At 42.0% G+C, this 27760-nt stretch overlaps 1 protein-coding gene across 1 annotated transcript in view; it reads right to left on the bottom strand.

The window, feature by feature from the left end:
• LOC308092382 (Golgi apparatus protein 1-like) overlaps nucleotides 1-27760 on the bottom strand; it is a 99143-nt gene that overhangs the window by 30863 nt on the left and 40520 nt on the right. Inside the window, exons 5-11 of the mRNA XM_080438243.1 lie at nucleotides 26895-26966; nucleotides 23263-23449; nucleotides 18296-18510; nucleotides 12055-12176; nucleotides 8348-8449; nucleotides 6556-6709; nucleotides 541-678 (exon numbers count right to left, since the gene is read on the bottom strand). Of these exons, the coding sequence (XP_080294369.1) occupies nucleotides 541-678; nucleotides 6556-6709; nucleotides 8348-8449; nucleotides 12055-12176; nucleotides 18296-18510; nucleotides 23263-23449; nucleotides 26895-26966 (990 nt within the window). The remainder of the gene's footprint in view (nucleotides 1-540; nucleotides 679-6555; nucleotides 6710-8347; nucleotides 8450-12054; nucleotides 12177-18295; nucleotides 18511-23262; nucleotides 23450-26894; nucleotides 26967-27760) is intronic.

Here is a 27760-nt window from a genome sequence, read left to right as displayed (position 1 = left end):
AATAGCAGATCTACAAGCTCATAGCGTGGCACCGAGTGCCGCCCTACGAGCTTGTAGATCTGCTATTTTTGAAAAATCGTGAAAATTAGTGCAAATCTTTGAATATATATATTCTTTTAAAGCAAACATTTCTTAACGCAAATCTTTGCTTCTGGGGGTCCCTGGAACAAAATGTTTTGAGATGGGGGTCCGCGGCCAAATACATATCGTTATTCATATGTTTTTTTTTAAACAAAATCAATAACCAGAAACTGTAAGTTATAATCCAAACACTTGATGCATTCCAAACCTTTTCCAGGCTGGAAAACGATATTTTTTTAATTAAAAAAAGATTTCCAGGAATTTCATGACCGCGGTAACCCTGATAATAACCAAAAATAGCCGATCTACAAGCATTGAGAGCTTGTAGATCGGCTATTTTCGCTGCGCAACATGTCTGCTTCCACAGCAGACATGCCAGCTTCTATGGAATCCAAATGACTGAAATCATTGTGGAAGACAAGAGCTTGAAACCCATGCGTGTGGCACTGGCGCCCCCACCTGGCCAGCGTCGGTCTTCTCGCTGCACCACTTGCCCAGGTCCGTCATGCAGCGTCTCTGCAGCTCAGGGTCCAGCTTCACGTCCAGCGCCCTCTGGTGGAGAATCCTCTGAACTTCCATTTTACAGTCCCGAGATAGCTGGAGAGAGAAGAGAGAACGTTCACACTGTCAACATTACATTATGACTTCATGTTAGGATGGGACGTTAACCAGAGACATAAATACTGTAGGTTAAGACGCCTCATTGGTCAGTGGAGCCGCCCGCACGTCAACACCTCCACCCCCATTATTATGTGGGGAAAGCTTGCCATCACTAGCCTGGTAAACCCTCCCTCCGGAGATCTCATTTCCTGGAATCAAATGGAAATTAGATTTCTGGAGGGAGGGTTTACCAGGCTATGCCATCACTACACTGCAAGAAATATGTTGTATAGAAGTACATGAGACAAACTTTTTTCTGTTTTATAACCCACTGGTTTCAAACCTTTTCATGTCAAATAAATATCATATTTATATATATTTGGCCGTGGACCAAAATCTGAAAATGTTTTGTGACTATATTTTTTAAAGAATAAGCCCCTCCTTACGTATAACATAGATAGTTACCATCTATGTAAGATAAAGGTGTTTTGGTATGAAAATCACTTTTTCCAAGTATCATAACTACATGTCTGACATTTTTAACAAACCAAGCCGTGAGGTAAATCGGCTGAGAATTAAGCAAGTTATGAATATATATTTTAATAGTGGAGAGACGTCCTGCTTCAATAGACATAACGTGGTGCATAACGTGCAGTAGGAGGCGTGTGCTTTCCCCACAAAATATGGCGGCCGCGATGACGCATCGCTCAATTGAACCGCAGCAGCCAATGAGGTTTCTACGTCTATATATAACATCAACTTCCAGTCACAACACAGTGGTCTGTGTCAGGTCATTCTGACTGCGTCTCCGGTCCTTCCTGCTACTGGCCTAGCTCCTCTAACCTCACTCCTATAAGGGTTATGTAAAGTTTAGCTCCTCTAACCTCACTCCTATAAGGGTTATGTAAAGTTTAGCTCCTCTAACCTCACTCCTATAAGGGTTATGTAAAGTTTAGCTCCTCTAACCTCACTCCTATAAGGGTTATGTAAAGTTTAGCTCCTCTAACCTCACTCCTATAAGGGTTATGTAAAGTTTAGCTCCTCTAACCTCACTCCTATAAGGGTTATGTAAAGTTTAGCTCCTCTAACCTCACTCCTATAAGGGTTATGTAAAGTTTAGCTCCTCTAACCTCACTGCTATAAGGGTTATGTAAAGTTTAGCTCCTCTAACCTCACTCCTATAAGGGTTATGTAAAGTTTAGCTCCTCTAACCTCACTCCTATAAGGGTTATGTAAAGTTTAGCTCCTCTAACCTCACTCCTATAAGGGTTATGTAAAGTTTAGCTCCTCTAACCTCACTCCTATAAGGGTTATGTAAAGTTTAGCTCCTCTAACCTCACTCCTATAAGGGTTATGTAAAGTTTAGCTCCTCTAACCTCACTCCTATAAGGGTTATGTAAAGTTTAGCTCCTCTAACCTCACTGCTATAAGGGTTATGTAAAGTTTAGCTCCTCTAACCTCACTCCTATAAGGGTTATGTAAAGTTTAGCTCCTCTAACCTCACTGCTATAAGGGTTATGTAAAGTTTAGCTCCTCTAACCTCACTCCTATAAGGGTTATGTAAAGTTTAGCTCCTCTAACCTCACTCCTATAAGGGTTATGTAAAGTTTAGCTCCTCTAACCTCACTCCTATAAGTGTTATTATGTAAAGAAACAAATTACATCCCATTTCCAATATGAAGGTGATATCGTCACGTTGACGTTTTGCACTTGCATAAAATATTCATGCACGTGTAAATTGGCACGGGGTTAGGTCACAAAGAACCAAGTACATTTACTTAAGTACTGAAAATTAGGTATTTGTACTTTACTTGAGTATTTCCAATACGTATTACGTATTACTTCTACTCCACTACATCTCGGATCCAAATATTGTACTTTTACTCCACTACATTTATTTGAACTTATTTTTTATTGAACTTGAGTTACTAGTTACTTTGTAGATTTTGATTATTATTACAAAACATACGTTAACCACTTCCGCCCTGTATATACATGTTGGCCATTTGAAAATAGCCGATCCACAAGCTCACAATGCATCGCATCGCATTGTGAGCTTGTAGGTCTGCTATTTTCAAAATATGTTTATACTGTACATTTGAAAACGTGTGCTTTTTCTACCACTGCAAAGAACAAACAATTCTTGTTTGTACAACTCTCGATCTAGACGTTTGGATAATTCTTCTGCTACTTTACATTAGAGTTATTTCTTTGTGTGACAGGAGTAGGATAGAGAGGAGCTTAATGGACAGAGCAGAAGGAGGACCAGAGGCTGAGACACAGCCTATGTCTGGTCTCTCTGGCTTATTCTGCTCTCTAAACCTACCTAGTAACCAGTAAACCAGTCAAATAGTTTAACCACTTAAACCCTATATAGTTCCGTGACAGGGATCCCCCCCCCCCCACCCTTTTCCCCACTTACACCAAATGTCTTCTTAACCCATTAAGACGCATCTGTGTCACTTTTTGATTTGAGCTAAAAAAAAACATTATTTTACACTTTGGCTATTCAAAAATAAGCTCATAGCGCGGCACCGAGTGCCACGCTATGAGCTTGTAGATCTGCTATTTTTCGTGAAAATGTGTGCAAATCTTTGAATATATATTGTTTTAAAGCGAACATTTTAAACCAACGACATGTAATTTTGGGGGTCCTTGACATGATAAAGTTTGAGCACCACTGATATAGAAACATACGTTTCTTTCTGAAAACTGTTGGGATTTAGAAGACATTTTGTAGAATCAGCTTCAGGTCTTAATGGGTTAAGGCCAGACCATGACTCCCATTATGGCACCAGTCTGCAACGGGTCAGTCCACAGCGCTGCAACGTGTCAGTCCACAGCGCTGCAACGCTCTCTAAAACGCTTTTGTTGCCAGGAGTTGCGTTGGTGTGGACTGACCTTTAAAGGACAACTTCACCCATTTCGTTCTTTAACCAAAAATAGCCCAATCTACAAGCTCACAACGCGTCGTGGCGTGTAGTGAGCTTGTAGATTGGCTATTTTCACTGTTTGTCAGCCCTCCAGAACAGGGATGCTATGGTTCAAGTGGTTCAGTGAATGTTCCCTGTCCGTCCACTGTGACCAGCAGACAAAAAGACCCACTGCAAAGTCCTTTGCTCTGCCTCTGACTGAAAATGGCTTCATGATTCCTTTAATGAAAATAAAAAAGAGGAGCATTTTTTCTGATGATCTAAAAGTCCTTCAACATAATTAGCTGGTATGACCACCGTATTCCCTTTGTACAAGTGAACATTCCGCACGGAATCACTACAATAACACCTTCATAAAACTTGTGTGAGTGCAATTGCAACACAGAGATCATTATGGAATCCCACATTTGCAATTATGAATTTCAACCAAAAAAAAAGAAGTAGTTCTGCATGCACCGATACCTTGATAATGAACCGTGAAATCATTTTCCCCACCACCTATTTGTCACACCAAGAATAATGTTTTTCCAATTGCGTGTGATGGCCATTAACCCATTAAGACCTGGAACGCATCTGTGTCATTTTAGATTTATTTGGCTATTCAAAAATAGCAGATCTACAAGCTCATAGCTATGAGCTTGTAGAACTGCTATTTTTGGGGGGAAATCGCGAAGATTTGTGCAAATCTTTGAATATATAATGATGTTTTTTAAAGCGAACATCTTTAACTCAAATCTTTGCTTCTGGGGGTCCCTGGAACAGAATATTCTCAGATGGGGGTCCGCGGCCAAATACATATAATAATCAGTTTGGGGGTCCTTGACATGAAAAAGTTTGAGCACCACTGATATTATAGCAACATAAGTTTTTTTTTTCAAAAAACTGTAAGGATTTAGAAGACATTTGTAGAATCCCCAGAAGCAAGGATTTGGCCTACAAAATGCGATTTTTCTAAAATAGCAGAACTACAAGCTCGGTGCCGCGCTGTGAGCTTGTAGATCTGCTATTTTTGAATAGCCCAAAGAAATGTTTGAATGACACACAGCTGCGTTTCCGGTCTAAATGGATTAACGACGGTGAATTAAAAAAGTCATCCCAGAGTCCCGACATGGAGCGTACTCACGTCGCTGTCACCTCCGTTTGCTTCAGTCCACACCCCTTGTGGGAGGAGCTATAAGAATGGCCTTGTGTCAGTGAAGCCTTTTAATGTCTTTCCTTTAGTCTTATAATACCAGAGTCAATCTCATTTCAAAAAGTTGTAAAAACAAATAGCTGATCTACAAGCTCGGATCACGACGCGTTGTGCACTGGCAGATCAGCTATTTTTGCCTTTTTTCTTTTTACTAATTCATTTATACAGATGAATGTCGGGTCCAAAACTGTTACTTTTCAGGATTCAAATGCAAAAATTGCAAAAATACCAGATCTACAAGCTCAAAACGTAGCACAAAAGGATCTGCTACTTTTGATGATTTTACGTGACGCTGTAGTATGATAAAGAAGGGCGTTAATTTACGAAACAACACAAAAAGTTAGAATATGGAGATAAGAGGTTTCTGCCCATTAGGCCTGACCTCGACTAAGTCGACTAGTCGACTGGTTAGTCGCGGGGGGTCCGAGTCTCTTAGTCGAATCTAGTCGAATATTTTTATTTTTTATAAAAAAATGTAATGGCCAAAAATGTTTTTAATTGTTTTTTGGCCAAGTCTACACCTGCAACCACACGTAACTTCCACTTTATTCTTCTTATTCCTCGTCTTTGTATTGGTATTGTTTGTGTTGGAGCGCCTCAGTGCGGCTGCAGAGTTCATGTGCAACCTCTTCCAGAGAGAGATAGAGACACTAGAAACTCTGCTGGAGACACAAAACAAACTGTGTAGACTTGGCCCTTTGAAATAAAATGTATTTTGGCCCTAGTTTTTTTTTTGTTTTAATTATATTATATTAGTCGACTGCCAGTCGACTATTGGCAATTAGTCGCCAATTAGATTCGACTAAACAAATCCTTAGTCGGGGACAGGCCTACTGCCCATACAGCAACGCTATAATGAATATAATAGGGATGCCAGGGTTAAAGGACAACTTTGTTTTTTTACAAAGGTTTATGTTTTAGCTTGTAATTAAAGTTAAAAAAAAAAACATTTACTTGCTTTCTATAGTTTTAGCAATTTTCGCAATCTTTTTTTTACAGTGGGCGGGGGCATTCGGGCAGGAGGCTAAATGTCTTTTTTTACACAATAAAAAAGGTCCTGTGGTCTTTGATGGCCAGATGTGAGTTATTGGGGGCTAGAAGAGCTACTGTAAATAATAATAAAGAAATCGCCGGGTTATTGTGTAAAAACAATACATATTTCGCCACCTGCCAAAATGCCCCCGTCCACTGTAAAAAAAGATAGCGAAAATTGAAACTATAGAAAGCATTAAATAAATAAAAATGTAACACTCATATTTTATTTACTTTAATTTCAAGCTAAAACACAAACCTTGGTTGTAAAAAAACCAAAGTTGTCCTTTAATGTCGTTACTATAATGACACTAAAATAGGGATGCCAGGGTTAATGTGGTTAAGACTAGCAATAGTTCCAACTAGGGTCGGGCGATTCAAAACAATAGAGGCTATTTCAAACTTTAGCCTCGATAGCGATTAATGAACGATTATTTAAACAGAAAAGATCTATAAGCTGTAGATTGGCTATTTTCACTATTTTGTATTATTGCTATTTTTGCATGCCATCAATGCACAACCAAGAACAATACGGTGCTCAAGTGGTTAATCAGACTAGTTAATGCCGGGTGGAAACCTCACATCCCTGTTACTGTCACTTCAAAAACAACAACAGTACAAGCTCAAGACGCGTCGCTTCGCGTCGATACATTTTGCCCCGCCCTCCTTCTAGCCTGCGTCTGAAGGGTGATCAGAGCGGCCCCGCCCCGGTCTTACCCGTCTGCCCTGCTCCACGGAGCGGTAGGCGTGGCGGTAGAGGCAGGAGAAGATGGCGCCGGGCGGCATCATCTCACTGGTCTCGTTCCAGCCGTGGGTGTGGCAGAGGCGCGAGGCGTCGCCCTGGCACTTCTTGTACAGGATGGGGTCCAGTCTGCAGCGGGGGACACGCTCCAACGTCAATGGGACCGTAACGGGATACATTGAGTGTGTGTGTGTGTGTGGTACTTTTATCATCGGTTTTCACTGAAATTTGTCTTGCGACACAGCAGCCCCATGCAAGTGATTGGGGTCTGGGGACCCCAAGGGCTCCTTTGGGGGGGAGGGGTTCCAGGGGGTCCCAGGCTAAATTTGTTAATACAGCATCACAATCATGTATCCATATTTTATACTTTGGCTATATTAAAAAATAGCAGATACACAAGCTCACAGCGCGTCACTTCGTGCTAGCTTGTACATCTGCTATTTTTGAAAAGATTATATAAAATTAAGTAGAAAATATAGATTTCCCTTTTTTTTTTACACATATCTTCTCTTCTGGGGTTCCCCGACACAAAACATTTTCAGACGGGGGTCCGGCTGGCCAAATTCATATCAATGTGGGGGTCCTTGACATGAAAAAGATTGAGAACCACTGGTATGCAACACAATAATACACACAGTTGACATGACAAAATACAAACAAACAAAAACCATGAAGACAAGAGCAGTGATGTCCTTCAAGGGCTAGTAGAACAATAAAGGACCTCACTGTTCTTGTCTTTATGTTTTATGTATTTCATTAGTTATTTTGTGTCATGTAAAATGTATGTATTACAGTATGTGTTGCATATCGTTGCTGTCGGGCAGAAACAAGCTTTGATTGATTGAAAATGTTATTAGGCAAAATAATGTAAAACAACACAGTTACATTTATAATACTTTTGTCTAAAAGGTCCGACCAAAAAAGTCCTTGCTGACTTGTTTCCGTTGGGGTCCTTGAATTAATTTCATAGACATATATAGTAGCAACCAAACAGTTCAAGTCAACATAAAAATACAGAGAAAAAATACCACTATGTACAAAAAAAGCATGAAAAATAAAAAATATATACAAAAAAAGGGGAGGGGGGTCGTCTGTCTACCGGGAAACTGGTACTAGCCCAGCAAACTGCATTTTTTGAGGGATGGGGTTAGACTATTCCATACCTCGGCGGCCGTGCTGTAGAAGGAGAATTTGCCCATGTTTGTTTTATGGGTGGGTGGTACCAGATTGTTGTTTACGCTCCCTCTAGTTTTGCGACTGTGTGTGTCACTAACCTTTTGGAGGTATTTAGACAGATAAGCGGGTATAGGGGGCATTTCGGGCAAATCTGCAAATCAGCTAACTCCATTTTGACGCTTTCGCTTTTTTCCCCCATATAAAGTGCTATTGACACCCTTTACGTCTGTGTGTTGGTAAAAAAAAATATTGAACCAATGAAAAGTATTAAAAAGTGCTTCTGACAAAACCAGCTAACTCCATTGGATCCTCAAACTTTCTGCTAAACCAGCTAACTCCAGCAAAGGGGGTGGAGTTAGCTGGTTTTGCTGACTCCAGGCTCCACCCCCTTTTGAGATCCATTCAGCTGTTCTTATCAACGACGAACAAAACCTCCTAACTCCACTTTTTCTTCACGTTTTAATCATTTCCTGAAAAATGAACATTTTGGAGTTGCCGGACAGCAGAGAGATATGAGGCAAGACAAATATTCAGTGAAAACTGATCATAAAGTAATACAATATTGTGTGTTATTTTGGCGTTGTGACTCACTTCCAGTCTCTGGCGATGAAGTACTGCAGCTCCAGCAGTCTGTGCTCACAGTCCTCCACCATCTTATCGGTGTACAGGTGCTCCATCAGGCAGGACAGGATCCTGGAAGGACACAGACAGAGAGATAAAGACCTTTTATTGATCGCACCGGGGAGGAGGACGGCGCCGCAGCTTTGGAACACAGGAAAAGACGGTAAAGAGATACACCTAAGCTTCAAGAATACAAGACACATGGAATAAAGCAACAACAACAAAAACATTTTGTATGGCCAAGTCCTAATGTGTACTCTTTTTTAATGTTTTAACACAATATGTAAAATGATGATGCTTTAAACCTTTAAGAAATATCCCAGACCATTAGAGTTTTATGGAAGATGCTTCTGAACATGTTGCTGGTTTGACGACGTCAAATGCTGTAATCTTAAAATAATAACCGAAAACAGCCGATCTACAAGCTTGAGAGCTTGTAGATCGGCTGTTTTCGCTGCGCAACATGCTTTCATAGACAGGGTTCCCCACATTTTTACCAATGAATTTCCAAAACTTTTATTTAACCCAATTTCCAGGCCTATATAACGATCATTCAGCGCACTAATGAGTCTCTTACTCCTATGTGCAATGCCCAAAGACAGGCAGTGTAGCAAAAATAAAGCATAGAATGGTATAATTCCATTCAAAATTTCGTGCCAAATGTACTAACTCCGCATCACGCTGCAGCGCGTTGTGAGCCTGTAGATCTGTTCTTTTTGTCACGTCCGGCATACATTAGGCTGCAATCACGCAGCCCGTTCGGCTGTTATAAATGTTTTGGAAAATGTTTTTTATTAACAAAATCAATAGCCAAAAACAATGCATAGCCAAATATTTTTTCCAGGACCCTTGATAAATTCCAAACCTTTTCCAGGACTGGAAAGAGTTTTTTCAAATTTCATAACCGTGGGGACCCTCACCCTGCATAGAAGACATGCTGACGTCTATGGAACCCAAATGACTGAAATCAGTCTTTGTGACTGAGAGCTTTAATCCATGAATACAGCCTTCTATGACATATCTCATAGAAGCCTTCAATGACATATCTCATAGAAGCCTTCAATGACATATCTCATAGAAGCCTTCTATGACATATCTCATAGAAGCCTTGCCCAAATTTGGGCAAGGCTTCTCAAATGTTTTTTGAATTTGAATTCCTCATCATGTGAATGTTACAGTACTATCAATGCTGTAAGCCCTCAGTTAAGCGTGTGCATGTGTTTGTTTGTTATTATATAAAAAGTGAACGTAGCTTCTATTTTTAGCACCATACTAGACGACTGTCATCCGCGGTGTGGAGAGAGCTGCATTCAGATACATTTTTCCCACCTTCCAACTGGAAGGTTCTCCAGACTTCAGTCCACTTACAGTCTATAGTAGTCTAGACCAGGGGTTCTCAAACTTCTTAGCTCAAGACCCAAAAGAGAAATTAAACGTTTGCCCGGGACCCAAACTAGTGGATATGTCAGATCTACAAGCTCACAACACATTGTGAGCTTGCAGACCTGCTATTTGCACTACTTCTCAAACATTTATGGAACTTATTTATGGAAATTAATATATACGTTTGAATTGTTTTTAATCAATGAAAAGTTGAGATTTTGGTTTTAACTTTTTTTTAAAGATTTAATGTAGGAAACATTTACTCGTGACCTATAAAAATTGGTCCCTGAGAAACAGCGGGTCTAGACAATAACGTTTGGTGTGTAGTACAGTGGTTCTCACTTTTTAAACAACAACAACAAACAAACAAACACATGCACACGCTTAACTGAGGGCTTACAGCATTGATAGTACTGTAACATTCACATGATGAGGAATTCAAATAATTTGAGAAGCCTTGCCCAAATATGACATAGAACGCCATGGGACCTTGGGGTGGTTCCAGGGGGCCCCCAGCAAAATGAGTACATATTTTATACTTTGGCTATTCAAAAATAGCCAACTAGCCCGCTTGTACATCTGCAATTTTTGAAAATCTTTTTAAAACAAATCTTCTCTTCTGGGGGACCCCTGGCAAAAAACATTTTCAGATGGGGGTCCGCGGCCAACTACATATACATTTGGGGGGGGGGGGGGAGGTTTGACATGAAAAGGTTTGAGAACCACTGGTGTAGTAGCCCGCTTTAAACTAAAGTCAGAGTCATGATTGTGGGGAAAGTCACGGTGACTCACATGGGGTCAGGGTTAGAGGTTAAGAGGTGGTGACTCACATGGGGTCAGGGTTAGAGGTTAAGAGGTGGTGACTCACATGGGGTCAGGGTTAGAGGTTAAGAGGTGGTGACTCACATGGGGTCAGGGTTAGAGGTTAAGAGGTGGTGACTCACATGGGGTCAGGGTTAGAGGTTAAGAGGAGGTGACTCACATGGGGTCAGGGTTAGAGGTTAAGAGGAGGTGACTCACATGGGGTCAGGGTTAGAGGTTAAGAGGAGGTGACTCACATGGGGTCAGGGTTAGAGGTTAAGAGGAGGTGACTCACATGGGGTCAGGGTTAGAGGTTAAGAGGAGGTGACTCACATGGGGTCAGGGTTAGAGGTTAAGAGGTGGTGACTCACATGGGGTCAGGGTTAGAGGTTAAGAGGCGGTGACTCACATGGGGTCAGGGTTAGAGGTTAAGAGGAGGTGACTCACATGGGGTCAGGGTTAGAGGTTAAGAGGAGGTGACTCACATGGGGTCAGGGTTAGAGGTTAAGAGGAGGTGACTCACATGGGGTCAGGGTTAGAGGTTAAGAGGTGGTGACTCACATGGGGTCAGGGTTAGAGGTTAAGAGGAGGTGACTCACATGGGGTCAGGGTTAGAGGTTAAGAGGTGGTGACTCACATGGGGTCAGGGTTAGAGGTTAAGAGGTGGTGACTCACATGGGGTCAGGGTTAGAGGTTAAGAGGAGGTGACTCACATGGGGTCAGGGTTAGAGGTTAAGAGGCGGTGACTCACATGGGGTCAGGGTTAGAGGTTAAGAGGTGGTGACTCACATGGGGTCAGGGTTAGAGGTTAAGAGGAGGTGACTCACATGGGGTCAGGGTTAGAGGTTAAGAGGCGGTGACTCACATGGGGTCAGGGTTAGAGGTTAAGAGGTGGTGACTCACATGGGGTCAGGGTTAGAGGTTAAGAGGAGGTGACTCACATGGGGTCAGGGTTAGAGGTTAAGAGGCGGTGACTCACATGGGGTCAGGGTTAGAGGTTAAGAGGAGGTGACTCACATGGGGTCAGGGTTAGAGGTTAAGAGGAGGTGACTCACATGGGGTCAGGGTTAGAGGTTAAGAGGAGGTGACTCACATGGGGTTAGAGGTTAAGAGGAGGTGACTCACATGGGGTTAGAGGTTAAGAGGAGGTGACTCACATGGGGTCAGGGTTAGAGGTTAAGAGGAGGTGACTCACATGGGGTCAGGGTTAGAGGTTAAGAGGAGGTGACTCACATGGGGTCAGGGTTAGAGGTTAAGAGGAGGTGACTCACATGGGGTTAGAGGTTAAGAGGAGGTGACTCACATGGGGTCAGGGTTAGAGGTTAAGAGGTGGTGACTCACATGGGGTCAGGGTTAGAGGTTAAGAGGAGGTGACTCACATGGGGTCAGGGTTAGAGGTTAAGAGGAGGTGACTCACATGGGGTCAGGGTTAGAGGTTAAGAGGAGGTGACTCACATGGGGTCAGGGTTAGAGGTTAAGAGGAGGTGACTCACATGGGGTCTCCGTTGCGGATGTGTTTGCACGCCGTCTGGATGACGGACTCACAGGCCTCGTTGAGGGCGCGGTCGATGCGGTAGTCTGCCCCCGGGTCTGCTTCCTGGATCAGGGTCTGGAGCTGATGGATGAGGAGACAACCACACAGTCATCTTCTTATAATCAGGGGTGCACATAACTTTTTAGGTCTAGTACTCAGAAGAGCACCTGGAGATGTGACTTGGTGCGCACCAAAGAAATGGTCCCGTTCCGTTTTGTCAACGGGGGGGGGGGGGGATTTCAGCACGGTGCCCACCGGGACAGTTTTGTCAACGGGGGGGGGGGGGGGTGGCGGGTGCTGCGCGAGACGCTCTGCTTCCAAATTCCGTCGATTTTCGCCGTTTTTTTTTCACTCACACCGCTTGGTGAACCTCCCAAGGTTGGTGCCCTGTGCTGCGCTGCTTTTATCCACCAAATTTGGGACGTTCACGGCATATTTTGCACCATTACGGTACGTTCATCATCGGTGACGAGTGCCTCTAACAGCCGCTGCGTGCAGCGGGCTGCGAGTCGCAGCCTGTCTGTGTGTCAGGATGCGAGGCTCACACAATCACAGCATGCGTCCCCCTGCGCCTATGGCTGTACATGGGGCCGACGCGTGCTTTAGCGTGATTGTGTGAGTGTGGCTTCAGGAAGTAAATTCCTAGCCTCGATCTCCAGGCTTTTATTTTTTAGTTTTGCTAAAAAATAAAAGCTTGGAAATTCCTGTCCCAGCTGTTGGTACGCAAAAGCGCCTCGCGTCGTCTGATGTGGTGCGCATTATTTATTTTGGGTGCGCATGCGCACCTGCGCACCAGTTATGTGCACCCCTGCTTATAATACTAAACCCCACACACACACACACACACACACACACACACACAGTCATCTTCTTATAATACTAAACCACACACAGAGTCATCTTCTTATAACACTAAACCACACACACACACACACACACACACACAGACACAGTCATCTTCTTATAACACTAAACCACACACACACACACACACACAGTCATCTTCTTATAATACTAAACCACACACAGAGTCATCTTCTTATAACACTAAACCACACACACACACACACACACACACACACACACACACACAGACACAGTCATCTTCTTATAACACTAAACCACACACACACACACACACACAGACACAGTCATCTTCTTATAACACTAAACCACACACACACACACACAGTCAATACCTGAGCCCTAATCTCTGCAGTAAACAGAGGCTCTCTCTCTCTCTCTCTCTCTCTCTCTCTCTGTGTTCAAGAGGCTTAATCTTCTTCATGATGGCCTGACGAAGATGTAATGGACATCGAAACGTTGTCGTTCTTGCCTTGTACCCCTTGTTCTATTAACCCATTAACACATCCACCGCCAGAGGTTAATCTCATAATGTACTCACCAGTGCCAAGGTGTTTTTGTTGTTTTTTTGTTTTTTTCATGTCGCCATAGATCTTGTTAAAATCCTTAAGATTGAGCCGTGAACGGTCTGTTTACATCCGCGAGATCTCCCTGTATCTCCCAGTGAAGACCGCATGTCAAACGGACTTCCATGACTGTAGTTAGAGCGGATTACGTTAAACAGTGAAATGCGAGGAGAAAAAACTACAGGAAGAGAATTGAGTTTCAGTTTCGTCTGTAGAATGGGAGCGGGCGTGATCGTCGAAACCGGATCCCAAATAATTCTATTTCCTGTCATCAAACCGGAAACGGAAGTGGATCAAAAAAATTCCGAAAGTGCACCCGGACCGCGCATGCGCGAAAAGACCGCAGCCCGTAGGACTACGGGCTCGGCGCTTAACCGTTGGATTTAACGGCCCGTAGAACTACGGGCCCGGCGGTAAAGGTGTTAAGACCTGGAACGCATCTGTGTCACTTTTTAATTTGAGCTAAAAAGCATTATTTATTATTTTACACTGGCTATTCAAAAATAGCAGATATACAAGCTCGTAGTGCGGCACAGAGTGCCGCACTACGAGCTTGTAGATCGGATTTAGAAGATATTTTGCAGAATCGGAACCTCAATTCCGGAGGCCTCAATAGGTTAGATTTTAGCTTGGCGCGTGCGCGCACACGGGGCTCATGCGGGGCCACTTTTGGAAATCTTGTCCCCCCACCCGAGAATCCTGTCATCGGCCCTGAGGGTAAGTGATATTTTTTGGTTAAAACAAAAAGTATTTTGTTAAAAGATTAAAGCTCTATATTGTGATAGTAATCATTGCTATAGAGTGTGTGTTCAGTAACAGGAGTCTCCCCGTCTCTCCAGCTCTTTAATGAACCGAAAATACATTTTCCGGTAGGTGTCAAAATCTCAGCCAATCAGGAGAAAGTACCCATTTTTAAGCTTCATTTTTGTTGTTCCAGTTCCAATTTTGCCTGCTCATTTCTTAGTGTCATCACTTCCAATTTCACTTGTTTAATCTATATCCTGATTGAGTTCTCTGTCCTGATTGGATAAACTTGGAAATGAAACTGAAACTGAAACGAAAATGTATTTTCTGTTTTATAAAGAGCTGGAGAGACATGGAGACTCCTTTTACTGAACAAACACTCTATAGAGCGTCGCAGTTCCCGCCCACTTCCTGTTTTTTTTGGTGCCGGAAGAAAAAACTCAATGCATTTTTCCATTGACATTTCCAAAAATATTTATATCTATTAATTTAAGCCTCGAATCAAGCCATCACGACATGACATGAATCATGACCATAAACGTTTGATTCTGTGATTTTTTTTTTGTTGAAAACGGCAAAACAAAGGGTATTTATTAAATATAGTATATCATATAATTAAATGTAAAATAAAAAAAAATCACAGAAAAAAACGTTTTATGATTCATGTCATCTCGTGATGGCTTGATTCGAGGCTTAAATTAATAGATATAAATATTTTTGGAAATGTCAATGGAAAAATGCATTGAGTTTTTTCTTCCGGCACCAAAAAAAACAGGAAGTGGGCGGGAACTGCGACGCTCTATAGCAACGAGTACTATCAGAATATAGAGCTATTTAACGCTTATTTTAACCAAAGTAAATCACTTACCCTACCTTTAAAATATGGAGATAAGAGGTTTCTGCCCGACAACAACGACAGCATATGGAGGAGGAGAGAGAGAGAGCAGATATTATGATCTCTCAGAAGTATTATTAGAGAGGAGCTGGGTTACTGTGTGTAGGTTTGGTACGCAGTGTGCAGGTCAGGATGTGAAGTTGTACTGTAAGGCACGGACGGCTTTTTTTCCAGGTGTATCGTGTATCGGCGAATTTAATATCCCCACATATACATAATATTAATATCATATTAATATCAATACATAAAAAAAAGGCCGTAGCTGAGTGGGTGGAGAGGCCGGTCTGGGAACCAGAAGGTCGCCCATTCAACACACGGCTCTCACTCATCTATGTGGTGAAGTGTCCCTGAGAAAGAAACTTAGCACATTAAAACCGAAACGCATCTGTGTAACCACTTTAAGCATTATTTTATACTTTGGCTATTCAAAAATAGCAATCTACAAGCCCGCGCTATGAGCTTGTAGATCCGCAATTTCTGAAAAAAATTGCGGAAAAAAATTGAGCAAATCTTTGAATATACATATATTTTTTTAAGTAATTTTTTTTTACTCAAATCTTTGCTTCTGGGGGGTCCCTGGAACAACATATTTTGAGATGGGGGTCCGTGGCCAAATACATATCATATTGGGGGGGCCTTGACGTGAAAAAGTTTGAGAATTGATTTTTAAAAATTATAGCAACATAATTTTTTTCATAAAACTGTTAGGATTTAGAAGGATTTGTAGAATCGCCCAGAAGCAAAGATTTGAGTTACAAATGTTTGCTTTAAAAAAACAATATATATATTCTTGCAAAATAATTCACAATTTTTCCAAAAATAGCAGATCTACAAGCTCATAGCTATGAGCTTGTAGATCTGCTATTTTTGAATAGCCAAAGAAATCCCAAAAAATGACACGGATGCGTTTCCGGTCTTAATGGGTTAACCCTTGAGGACGTCATGAAATGAAAAGTATGTTTTTCACACCTTTAGAGATATGTCCTCACTATGACCCTCGGTCATAGTGAGGACATATCTCACTAGATGCCAAATTAAAATAATTAAATGGATTTTTGTTTATCCTCATTTCAAAAGTCCCTAAATGTCGAATTTGAAATGAATCTTGATTTCATTCAGCCGTTTGATTCCCATACTGTAGCTCAGGTTCCTTCACTCGCACCTGATTTTAATTAGGGACACTCTTGGGCTGCTACGTTATTTCATCTAACTCAAGATGACGGCCAGACGGTGCATTACTCGTTTTAAACTTAAACAGTACATTAGAATATTATGTATCTAAGAACATGGCAGTGAGAAATAAGCAATGCAACCCATAAAAGTGCCGCTAGAATTTCTCCCCTCTCTCTCCCTCCCTCCCTGCGCCTCTGATCAGTGCAGTGTGTAGAGTTCAGAGATCCCATAGCCCGGAGGGAACGGGATCATCGGCTGACACTGTGATTAGTAAAAAATAAATTAAAAAAAAACACTGTTTCTGAGCTAAACCATTAGCAATAAAGCCGTTTCATGACGTTTTTAACACATTGTGTGCCAAAAACGGTCCGGACCGTTTTTGAGAAGCTATGGGTTATATAATCTGGTGATTAGTAGTTTTCGTTCCCTACCTATGTTGAATGCACTTATTGTAAGTCGCTTTGGATAAAAGCGTCTGCTAAATGACTGTAATGTAATGTAATGTTATGGGCCATAAACGGGCCATAAATGGGCCATAAACGGTCCGGAACGTTTTTGGCCCATTTTTTTTAAATATATTTTTCCCACGTGGGGGTGCTCTAACGAAACTTTGGGATCATCCAAGGAGTCTCTAAGAAGGAGAGGCCGGATGTGGATCCATGTAAAAAATGCTTCCGGTCGTCCGCTCCAATGTTATCTCCTTGACTAAAAGCTTAATATCTCCATTTCTTTTTAACGTGGTGGAAGCGAGCCGTTTTCGATCGGCGATCACTCGGCAATGGAGGATCGCGTTAGAAATATTATTGTTCCAGGCGTTAGTCGGGACCCTCCGCCGTCTCGCACGCACGCTTTGTTTACATGCCCGTCCTCGTCGGGGCTTCTACAGCACGAAACGTATCAACTTAAGTGGATGGAAGATATGCAGGCACTGAACGTACCCTATTTTAATAAACCTCTGGCACACGATGTGTTAATTAGGGAGACACTCTTGGGCTGCTACGTTATTTTATCTAACTCAAGAGGACGGCCAGACGGTGCATTACTCCTTTTAAACTTAAACAGTACATTAGAATATTATGTATCTAAGAACATGGCAGTGATAAATAAGCAATGCAACCCATAAAAGTGCCACTAGAATAGCTCCCCTCTCTCTCTCTCTCTCTCTCTCCCTCCCTCCCTGTGCCTCTGATCAGTGCAGTGTGTAGAGTTCAGAGATCCCATAGCCCGGAGGGAACGGGATCATTGGCTGACACTGTGATTAGTCAAAAATAAATAAAAATAAAAACACTGTTTCTGAGCTAAACTTAGCAAAACCGTTAGCAATAAAGGCGTTTCATGACGTTTTTAACACATCACCTGCCAAGGTATTAAACATTTAATGTTTGTTATCCCCCTTGCCAGTGTAATTACCTTCATCCGATGATATGTGAAAACGCCGTGGAGCCGAAATTGTATTCCAAAAAAACAAAAAAGGCGGAGGGAAGGGTAAGAGGAGGGATCTGTGTATTCAGACGGACCACAACGTTCCAACCGCGATCCGCCATTTTGGGGCTGTGGCCCGCTGATAAGGTTTTCAATGCAAAAAAACAGAAACTGAGTTACAGCCGTTTTTCTGAAAATCCCATAGTCAGGGCGGGCGGAAGTGACGTTTTTTTTGGAATGCTGTCACATCCACATACTTCTTCTGTCATTGACGATGGATCATCCCAGAGCTGTGTTACGGTGCCTAAAACAGCGCGCCTACATTTTTTTATAGAACGCATTTATGCGATTTGGCGGGCAATGCGCAACATTGGCAGGAAATTAGCTAACAGCACATCGGTGCCATCTGAGCAGCCATCTACTGAGGTGAAGCACGCGGTAAAAGTAATTTCCCCAAGTCCTCAGGGACCAGGAAAGATCTCCCTTCCTCGACAAAAAAAAAAAAAAAAAAACCCAACAAAAACAGTGAAACTCACAGCTTTCTGGCAGAGGTTGTCGATGGCGCCCATGTCGCCGCGGCCCACCCTCATCAGACAGTGCAGCGTGCGGCCCTTGCGGTGCAGGCCGGAGCAGTGGGCCTCGATCTCGCCGCGGCAGTGCAGCACGATCTCCGGGCTGAGGGAGAAGTCCTCCATCAGCATCCTCCTGTAGTCCAGCATCTCCCCCTGGCACTCACCGCTCACCGTACGACCTGAGGGACCAGAGGAAGTTCACGTTGGTTTTTAGTTATAGAGCAGTTGTTAGAGCGTTGGATCTCAAGGGGTCCTTGGGTGGAGGGGGGGGGTGTACCAGGGGGTAAAAATGTTCAGAACCCAAGATATCGTGATCCGAAGATTTTCAGCTCCATTCACTTCTTGTTTAACTTATTACTGAAAAAGACTGTATCTCGGCTCCTGAGCACTTTTTATTTACTATGTATTTTGGGCCCAGACATGCTATTTTCAAAGGCAGACAATTAATGTCAACGAGGTCGCGATGACCTCGTTGACATTTGTGAAACCACACAGTATAACCCTCAGTGATTAGCACCCATCAGGGGATCCATCATAATGGAGATAAATATTCTGTGACTACTTGAAAAAGGTAAGAAAAACGAATAATCACTGGCAGTGGGCAAACGCGGCCAGAAATAAGTCTGGCAGTGAGAGACTTAAATGATCTACACCATGAATTTAAAAAATATATTTGATATTTAATATCATATGGTGTATGTCCCTCAAACCTTTTTCAAAAGGTTTGAGCCTAAATCATCACTCAGATATACTCATCCCAAGTCAATTGTCTCTGGCTTATACAGCACTTTCAGCTGCAATACCAAAACGTCCTCTTGGGCAGGGGGGGGCTACTGAGCAATGCTGTCTGTTAATAAATAAAAAAAATGGAAAAATTCTGCATAAAAAGAAGCATCTAAGAAAAATACAAAATCGAAAAAAAACACTTTGAACATTTTTGAACAATTCCACCAAGTGTTTGAGGTGCCTGTTTCACCCACTTCCGGGGGGCGGAGCCAAAATCCGAGCCTGAATAATTTGTTCGTAGACCCCCACTTAGGGGGGGTAGAAAAAGTTTCGGAGCGATTCGGGCACTTTTCATTTAACATTGCAACACAAGTGACATCACTTGCGACGTTGCACATTCTGAAATGGCCTGTTCAGACACGCCCATTCTGAAAATCTCTGAAATGAGAATGAACGACTGAATGTTAAAAAAAAAGCCCAAAAAATACTAAAAACCAAAAAAAAAATGAAATTCATGGTGTGTAGACTGTAGACCCTTTAATATCATATTGTTTATGTCCCTCAAATGTTTTTCAAAAGGTTGGAGCCTAAATCAAGCCTCAGATATACTCATTCCAACTAACTTCTCTCTGGCTTATAAAGCACTTTCACCTGCAATACCACATTGTCCTGTTTGGCACGGGGCGCTATTGAGCCAGTTTGTATGCATGCTATCTCCTGGTTATGTGTGGAAAAAGTAAAAAAATATATATATAAGAAAGAAAAAAATAGAAAAAAATAAAATTAAAAAATGATTTTTTATTTATTTTTTTGGTTGGAACTGAAAAACGGGAAGGATTGTACCCTGACGTGATGTCAGGTCAGGGTGCAAATCAGTTTGGCCTGTTTTGAGACCAATTTACAGAAAACCCCAGATTTGCTGTGAAAGCCTGAGTGTTCAAACTGGGGTATTTTTGGGGATAGAAGAGAGGTAAGACAGAAAATACACAAAAAAGAAGAAAAAGTAAAAATTCATGGTGTAGTCCCTTTAAGAGAATAAAGGCAAAAACTAAGCAAAGAAAACATTAAAATCAAAAAAGGGAAAGAGGGCGATTGGAATTATGTAGGGAATTAGAGTCTGAAAAGGTGGGTTTTGAGTGTGGTTTTAAACGTGGCGAGGGTGGGGGCAGCTTTGATGTGAGCTGGGAGTGAGGTCCAGAGGGAGGGGGGGCGGAAACTGAAAAAGCCCCTTCAGCCCAGGGCTCTTTCTCTTTTCGTCTTTCTCAGGGCTTTCTCAGTTGTCTTTGCACTCTTTCTTACAGCCAGTGACCACTTAACGTGTCGCTTTTTCAACAAAAGTAAAAACACTCCCGCACTCTGTCTAACATCAAATGCAAATACATTCTTTTTAATGGTTATCACTGAACCTTTGGGTCTGGAGACCGTCATCAGATAACCCTGATGAAGACCTTCATCAGATAACCCTGATGAAGGTCACTGAACCGTAGCGTTTGCCAAAACCATGTTGTTGAATCTCACACTCGTTAAAGTGGGTCTGGATAAGAGCTAAAAAAGGCCTAATCTGTCAATTACTGCACATTGATCGTGGACACAGAAAGAAGCCGAACAGCGAGGAGACAAAAAGAAAGAAAATTTAAACTTTGAAATGAATGTGAAATAAATGAATAAACCCTAATTGCAAAAAAAAAGAGAAAGTGAGAAATAAGAACAGGCACAGCAGCAGCACATCCATTGTTGAGTTAAACTGAACGTTAAGGTCACGCTCCGGCTCCACACGGTAATTATGTGGGTGGGAAGTGGTGTGGGTGGAGCGGGGTGGGGGTGTGCTGGGGTGGGGGTGTGCTGGGGTGGGGGTGGGGGGTGGACACCGGGTCACAGAGTTCAATGTCTGACAATACCAAGTTGATTGGTACTCAGCTACCAAAGTAACTTACACATTTTAGTTGAGTAATATTTGACCAGGAGTATCTATACAGGTGGTTCTCAAAGGGGGGTCCGGGGACCCCCAGGGGTCCTTGAGGGGGTCCCCAGCTAAATTCTTTAATAGATAGGAACCAAATGGACTCTTATGGGGCTGTAACTCTAAAGGTCCTTACACACCGGGGCGAATTTTTTCATGCGAATAATAAGCTTTTTTTAAAAACCTTATAAAGTCAATGCAAGCTTACATGGAGCGAAAAAGCGAAAAAGCAAAGCGAAAAAGCGTCTTTAAATTATTCGGAACGAGTCCGAATTTAGCGTACAAAATGGAACCAAATGGACCCTTACAGGTCTGTAACTCTGAGAGTGTAACAAATGGAACCAAATGGACCCTTACAGGTCTGTAACTCTGAGAGTGAACAAATGGAACCAAATGGACCCTTACAGGTCTGTAACTCTGAGAGTGAACAAATGGAACCAAATGGACCCTTACAGGTCTGTAACTCTGAGAGTGAACAAATGGAACCAAATGGACCCTTACAGGTCTGTAACTCTGAGAGTGTAACAAATGGAACCAAATGGACCCTTACAGGTCTGTAACTCTGAGAGTGTACAAATGGAACCAAATGGACCCTTATGGGGCTGTAACTCTAGAGTGTACAAATGGAACCAAATGGACCCTAACGGGCTGTAACTCTAGAGAGTGTACAAATGGAACCAAATGGACCCTTATGGGGCTGTAACTCTAGAGAGTGTACAAATGGAACCAAATGGACCCTAACGGGGCTGTAACTCTAGAGAGTGTACAAATGGAACCAAATGGACCCTTATGGGGCTGTAACTCTAGAGAGAGTGTACAAATGGAACCAAATGGACCATAACGGCGCTGTAACTCTAGAGAGTGTACAAATGGAACCAAATGGACCCTTACATGTCCATTTGGTTCCATTTGTACACTCTCTAGAGTCATGGTGGTCTGTGGTCTAATGTAAGGGTTCTCAAAGTGGAGTCCGGGGACCCCCAGGGGTCCTTGAGTGGGTTCCCCAGCTAAATGTGTTCATATATCAAAATCAGTTTAACCCTACATATACCTCAATATGTTTTAAAAAAAAATCCTGACATATTTTGAAAACAGTTTTTGACATCACAAATATTTCACCAAATCATTTCAGATGGGAGTCCGAGGCCAAATATACATGAATTTAGGGGTCATGAATTTAAAAGTCTGAGAACTATTGATCTATCTATCTATCTATCACGTGGGACTTGTGTGATTTCCACTCTGTGCCACTAGGGGCAGCAGCGGTCTACTGCCTTATTGCTACCTGCATCACAGACAGCAAGAATATTTTAGTTACTAGTTACTGTATCCTCTCCTGTACTGTACATACTTTACTTTACACTTTTGTATTATGTTTTGACACTTGCTTTGGAAAATGTTAACGTATGTTTTCTCATGCCAATAGCTCATTTGAATTGCTAAATTGTTTGTTTTGGGGTTTTTAGGCACTGTTTTTCCTAGAAAGACAGAAAGATCCTGTCTGTTGTGTACACATGGATTGAAGCAAAATAAAATCTCACAACTGAAAAAAAATTGTATGGCCAGGTCCTATTATAACATTTGTGAAACAGTGTGAAAGGAGCCCACCACAGTAGCGCCGTTTCCTAAACAATGAACACAATATGTAAAATTAGGTTTTAAGTAATATAGTTTCTGCCTTGAAAAAAAAATCACAGACTGAGGCTTTAGCCTTTGCTTTTATGAAATATCTGAGATATTAGGGTTTTATGGAATATGCTTCTGAACATATTGCTAGTTTGACCAATTCAAATGATCTAATCTTTCAAAATAATAATCGAAAATAGCCTATTCTGCGACGCATTGAGAGCTTGTAGATCGGCTATTTTCGCTGAGCAACATGCTTCCATAGAAAACATGCTGGCTTCTATGGACTCCAAATGACTGAAATCAGTCATGGTGACTGAGAACTTTAATCCATGTGTACAGTACAAGATGTGACATTTATCGATCTTTATTTTTTTTGATTATTTTTTGGGGGGGATTATTCTTTATTGATGGGTTTTTAAGTGAGGATAGACAGGAAAGAGGGAGAGAGAGACGGGGGGGAGACACGCAGCAAAGGTCGTTGGGAAACGGGACTCGAACCCACAGCGCGCTGTCAGGGATATCAAAGCCTAGGTGTCCGGACCTTTAGGCCAGCGGTCCGGGCCTGCTCTATGTACCGGGGGGGGGGGGGGGGGGGGGGGGGGTTGGTTCCACATACCTCGGTGCACGGCAGACTCCAGACAGAGCAGCAGGTAGGAGAGGCGCGCCTCGCGGGCCCGGGGCATGTTGGTGTCCACGCTGCAGCGGTACTTCCTCAGGTCTGACTTGCAGGCCTTGGCCAGCGAGTAGCTGACCTTGTAGTCCTGAGCGATCAGCTTCTGTCTGGTGGTCAGGGCTTCTCGACACTGTGGGGGGGGGGGGGGGGGGGGGATTAACCACGTAGTAAGTACTAGTGACAGGTTTTGAGCTTGTAGATCGGCTATCTCCATTATTCATGTTGTGTTTTTTTTAAGTATAAAGTTATTAACCCTTTAAGACGCGTGTCATTTTAAGATTTCTTTGGCTATTCAAAAATAGCAGAGCTACAAGTTCTAATGCCGCGCTATGAGCTTGTACCTCTGCTATTTTTGAATAGCCAAAGAAATCTTAAAATGACACGCGTCTTAAAGGGTTAATAACTTTATACTTAAAAAAAACACAACATGAATAATGGAGATAGCCGATCTACAAGCTCAAAACCTGTCACTAGTACTTACTGCTATTTTTTTTTTAAATCATGCAAAATGCGTGCAAATCTTTGAATACATATTTTTCAAAGTGAACATATTTTTAACTCAGTTACAACTTCTGGGGGTCCCTGGAACAAAATATTTTGATATGGGGGTCCACGACCAAATACATAAAGCAAAAGTTTTAACACATTGGGTGCCAGAGGTTTATTAAAATATTATACGTTGAGTGCCTGCATTTCTTCCATCCACTTGCGTTATATGTTTCGGGCTGTAGAAGCCCCGACGCGGAAGTGCATGTAAACAAAGCGTGCGTGCGAGACGGCGGAGGGTCCCGACTAACGCCTGGAACAATAATATTTCCAACGCGATCCTCCATTGCAGCGTGATCGCCGATCGAAAACGGCTCGTTTCCACCACGTTAAAAAGAAATGGAGATATTAAGCTTTTAGTCAAGGAGTTAACATTGAAAACGCCGACCGGAAGGATTTTTGACATGGAGCCACATCCAGCCTCTTCTTCTCAGAAACTCCTTGGGTGATGTCAAAGTTTCGTTTTAGCGCCCCACGTGGGCCACTCGTATAAAAATAGAATTGGGTCAAAAACGGTCCGGACCGTTTTCGGCACTTCTCGTTTGGATCCTCAAAAACGGTCCGGACCGTTTATGGCACTCGATGTGTTAAAAGACATTTGTAGAATCCCCCAGAAGCAAAGATTTGAGTTAAAAATGTTCGCTTTAAAAAAAAAAATATTCAAAGATTTGCACAAATCTTCATTATTTTCCCCCAAAATAGCAGATCTACAAGCTCGAGTGCCGCGCTATGAGCTTGTATATCTGCTATTTTTTAATAGCCAGAGAAATAAAAAATGACAGCTGTGTTCCCGGATTGAATGGGTTAAATTATGTCAGTTGTTTGTCATATTTGCACCTTTTGTTTACCAAGCCTAAAAGCCGTCGAGTAAAATGTCATAATCGTGACAACCCTATGTAGTTGTACATGTCGCTAAAAAGGTAGGGTAAGTGATGTTGCTTTGCTTATAATAAGTGTTAAATCGCTCTATGTTCTTATAGTAATCATTGCTATAGAGTGTTTGTTCAGTAACAGGAGAGTCTCCATGTCTCTCCAGCTCTTTTAGTAAACAGAAAATACATTTTCACGTTCGGGATACCAACTTTATCCAATCAGGAGAGAGAACTCACACGGGATACAGGATGAACAAGTGGAAGCAGTGGTGACACAAAGAAGTGAGCAGACACACAATTGGAACTGGAACACTATAAAAATGAAGCTGATAAATGGGTACTCTATTTTCTGTTTGGACTCAAGACACCTGTTACTGAACAAACATTTTATAAACTAACTTTTTTATATACCGTAATTTCCAGAGTATAAAGCGCACCTGAATATAAGCCACACCAGCCTAATTTAGGGAAAAAAACTAATGTGCGCATATACAAGCCGCACTGGACTATAAGCCGCAGGTGTAAAATCCATGGATTTAGAAGGTCCCCTAGTGGCCGTTAGCTGTAAAAATCCATAGATCCATAAATCCATAGATTAGCCGCACGTTGTATAAACCGCAGGGTTCAAAGCATGGGGAAAAAAGTAGCGGCTTATAGTCCGGAAATTACGGTAGCTATCTTTTGACATCCAGGTAACGAAAGTAGTTCAGTCCTTCTTTGTCCTGCTAAGACAACTAGCAAAGGTCAGGCCTTTCCTTACAGCTGCAGACCTAGAAAAGGTCATTCACGCTTTTCTATCTCCTCCAGACTTGACTATTGCGATGCACTTCATTCAGGGATCAGGAAGCGAAATGTTCAGAGACTGCAACCGATACAAAACACAGCTGCCAGGCTCCTGACCCGCACAAAGAGAGGTGAGCACATTACACCAGTCCTCGCGGCCCTTCATTGGTTACCAGTGAGTTTTAGAATTGATTTTAAGATTTTACTGCTTGTTTGTAAAGGCCTAAATGAATCTTTTAACCCTTTAAGACCTGGAACGCATCTGTGTCACTTTTTGATTTGAGCTAAAAAAAATGCATTATTTTACACTTTGGCTATTCAAAAATAGCAGATCTACAAGCTCGTAGTGCGGCACCGAGTGCCGCGCTACGAGCTTGTAGATCTGCTATTTTTGAAAAATCGTGAAAATGTGTGCAAATCTTTGAATATATATCGTTTTAAAGCGTACATTTTTAACTCAGATCTTTGCTTCTGGGGGTCCCTGGAACAACATATTTTGAGATGGGGGTCCGCGGCAAATACATATCATTTTGGGGGTCCTTGACATGAAAATGCTTGAGAACCACTGACATAGTAACATCACTTTTTTCAAAAAACTGTTAGGATTTAGAATACATTTTGGAGAATCGGAACCTCAGTCACGCTTTGTCACAAAGGGCGACCGGGCTTTTGACGTTCGGGCCCCTCGGCTGTGGAACTCACTGCCTGGGGCCCTCAGGCAGGCAGACTCAGTGTCCTCTTTTACATCTCTTCTAAAAACTCACCTCTATCGCACAGCTTTTTCCTACATTATGAACTGTTTATGAAATGAATGTCTGATTTATATTGTATTTTCTAACCGTTGTGAAGCACTTTGTAACTTGTTTTTGAAAGGCGCTATATAAATAAAGTTATTATAACAATGATTACTATCAGAATATACTGCAGTAACCTATATAAATAACCTTTATAAATAAAGTTCTTATAACAATGATTACTATATAAATAAAGTTCTTATAAAAATGATTACTATATAAATAAAGTTCTTACAACAATGATTACTATATAAATAAAGTTCTTATAACAATGATTACTATATAAATAAAGTTATTATAACAATGGTTACTATCAGAATATACTGCAGTAACCCATTAACAAAAAACTATTTGTTTTAACCCAAAAATATCCCTTACCTTTAAGTATATTTAGATGTGACTTGTAACAAAAGGTATTTCTACATTATGGTATTGCTACTGGAGGAAAACACATGTTTGGGGAAAAAAACAGAAAATAAATAACTTGGAGAAATAAAGCGTGTTTCCATTAATATACAACAATAACAACATTGTCCCTCCTCATATGGACTCCTCTGTGTGGGGAAAGATGATTGCTCACCCTCTCAGACATGGCCTCTTCAAATTTGTGGTTGAAAAGACACTTGTAGACGCGTCCCTCTCCAGCCGGCGTCTGGAAATCACAGATAACAGCGTTTTTTTTCTCTGATTAACATTTCTCATTCTTTTTCCATTTTATATCCAGTTTAGTCATCCAGTCGTGTGTGTGTTGTACAGTCTCAGTCTCAGTCACTGTCAAGGCCTCTACCGCCTGATCTCAGGGAGGCTGTACACCGTTGGTTCTCAAAGTGGGGTCCGGGGACCCCCAGGGGTCCTTGAGGGAGTTGCAGGGGGTCCCCAGCTAAATGATGGATAGTTAGTAACCAAATGGATCCTCGTGGGTCTTTAACTCTGAGAGTGTACAAATGGAACCAAATGGACCCTAACGGGTCCATTTGGTTCCATTTGTACACTCTGAGTTAAATTAACATTGATTTGATGGTTGAGATGGTTGAGAATCACTGCTAGAGCCGTGAAAGTCTTCTCTTATGGGGGTCCCTGGCATATCTTTTCAAATGGGGGTCCGCGGGCTAATAAGTCTCAATTTGGGGGTCCTTGACTTGAAAAAGTTTGAGAACCACTGCTGTAGACCACCGTTTCCCAAACAGTGGGTTGGGACCCATTTGTGGGTCACGGTCCAATTTTTATCGGTCGTGAGAAACCCCTTTGTTTTTTCACACATTTTCAAATATAAAAATGGCAGAAATAGCTGATCTACAAGCCTACAACCGCAGCAGAAATATACTGCTCAAAGAAATGTAGGGAACACTTTGATCCCTTAATTATTTTGGAGTTTTCATGAACTGTGTACATACTGCTAACAAAAACTGCTCAAAAGAATTAAGGGATCAAATTATTTTGAGCAGT

This window comes from Gymnoscopelus braueri, assembly GCF_963280865.1.
Source record: "Gymnoscopelus braueri genome assembly, chromosome: 9".
NCBI lineage: Eukaryota > Metazoa > Chordata > Actinopteri > Myctophiformes > Myctophidae > Gymnoscopelus > Gymnoscopelus braueri.
Note: the sequence above shows the minus strand (reverse complement) of the source record. Positions and strands in the feature narration are given on the sequence as shown.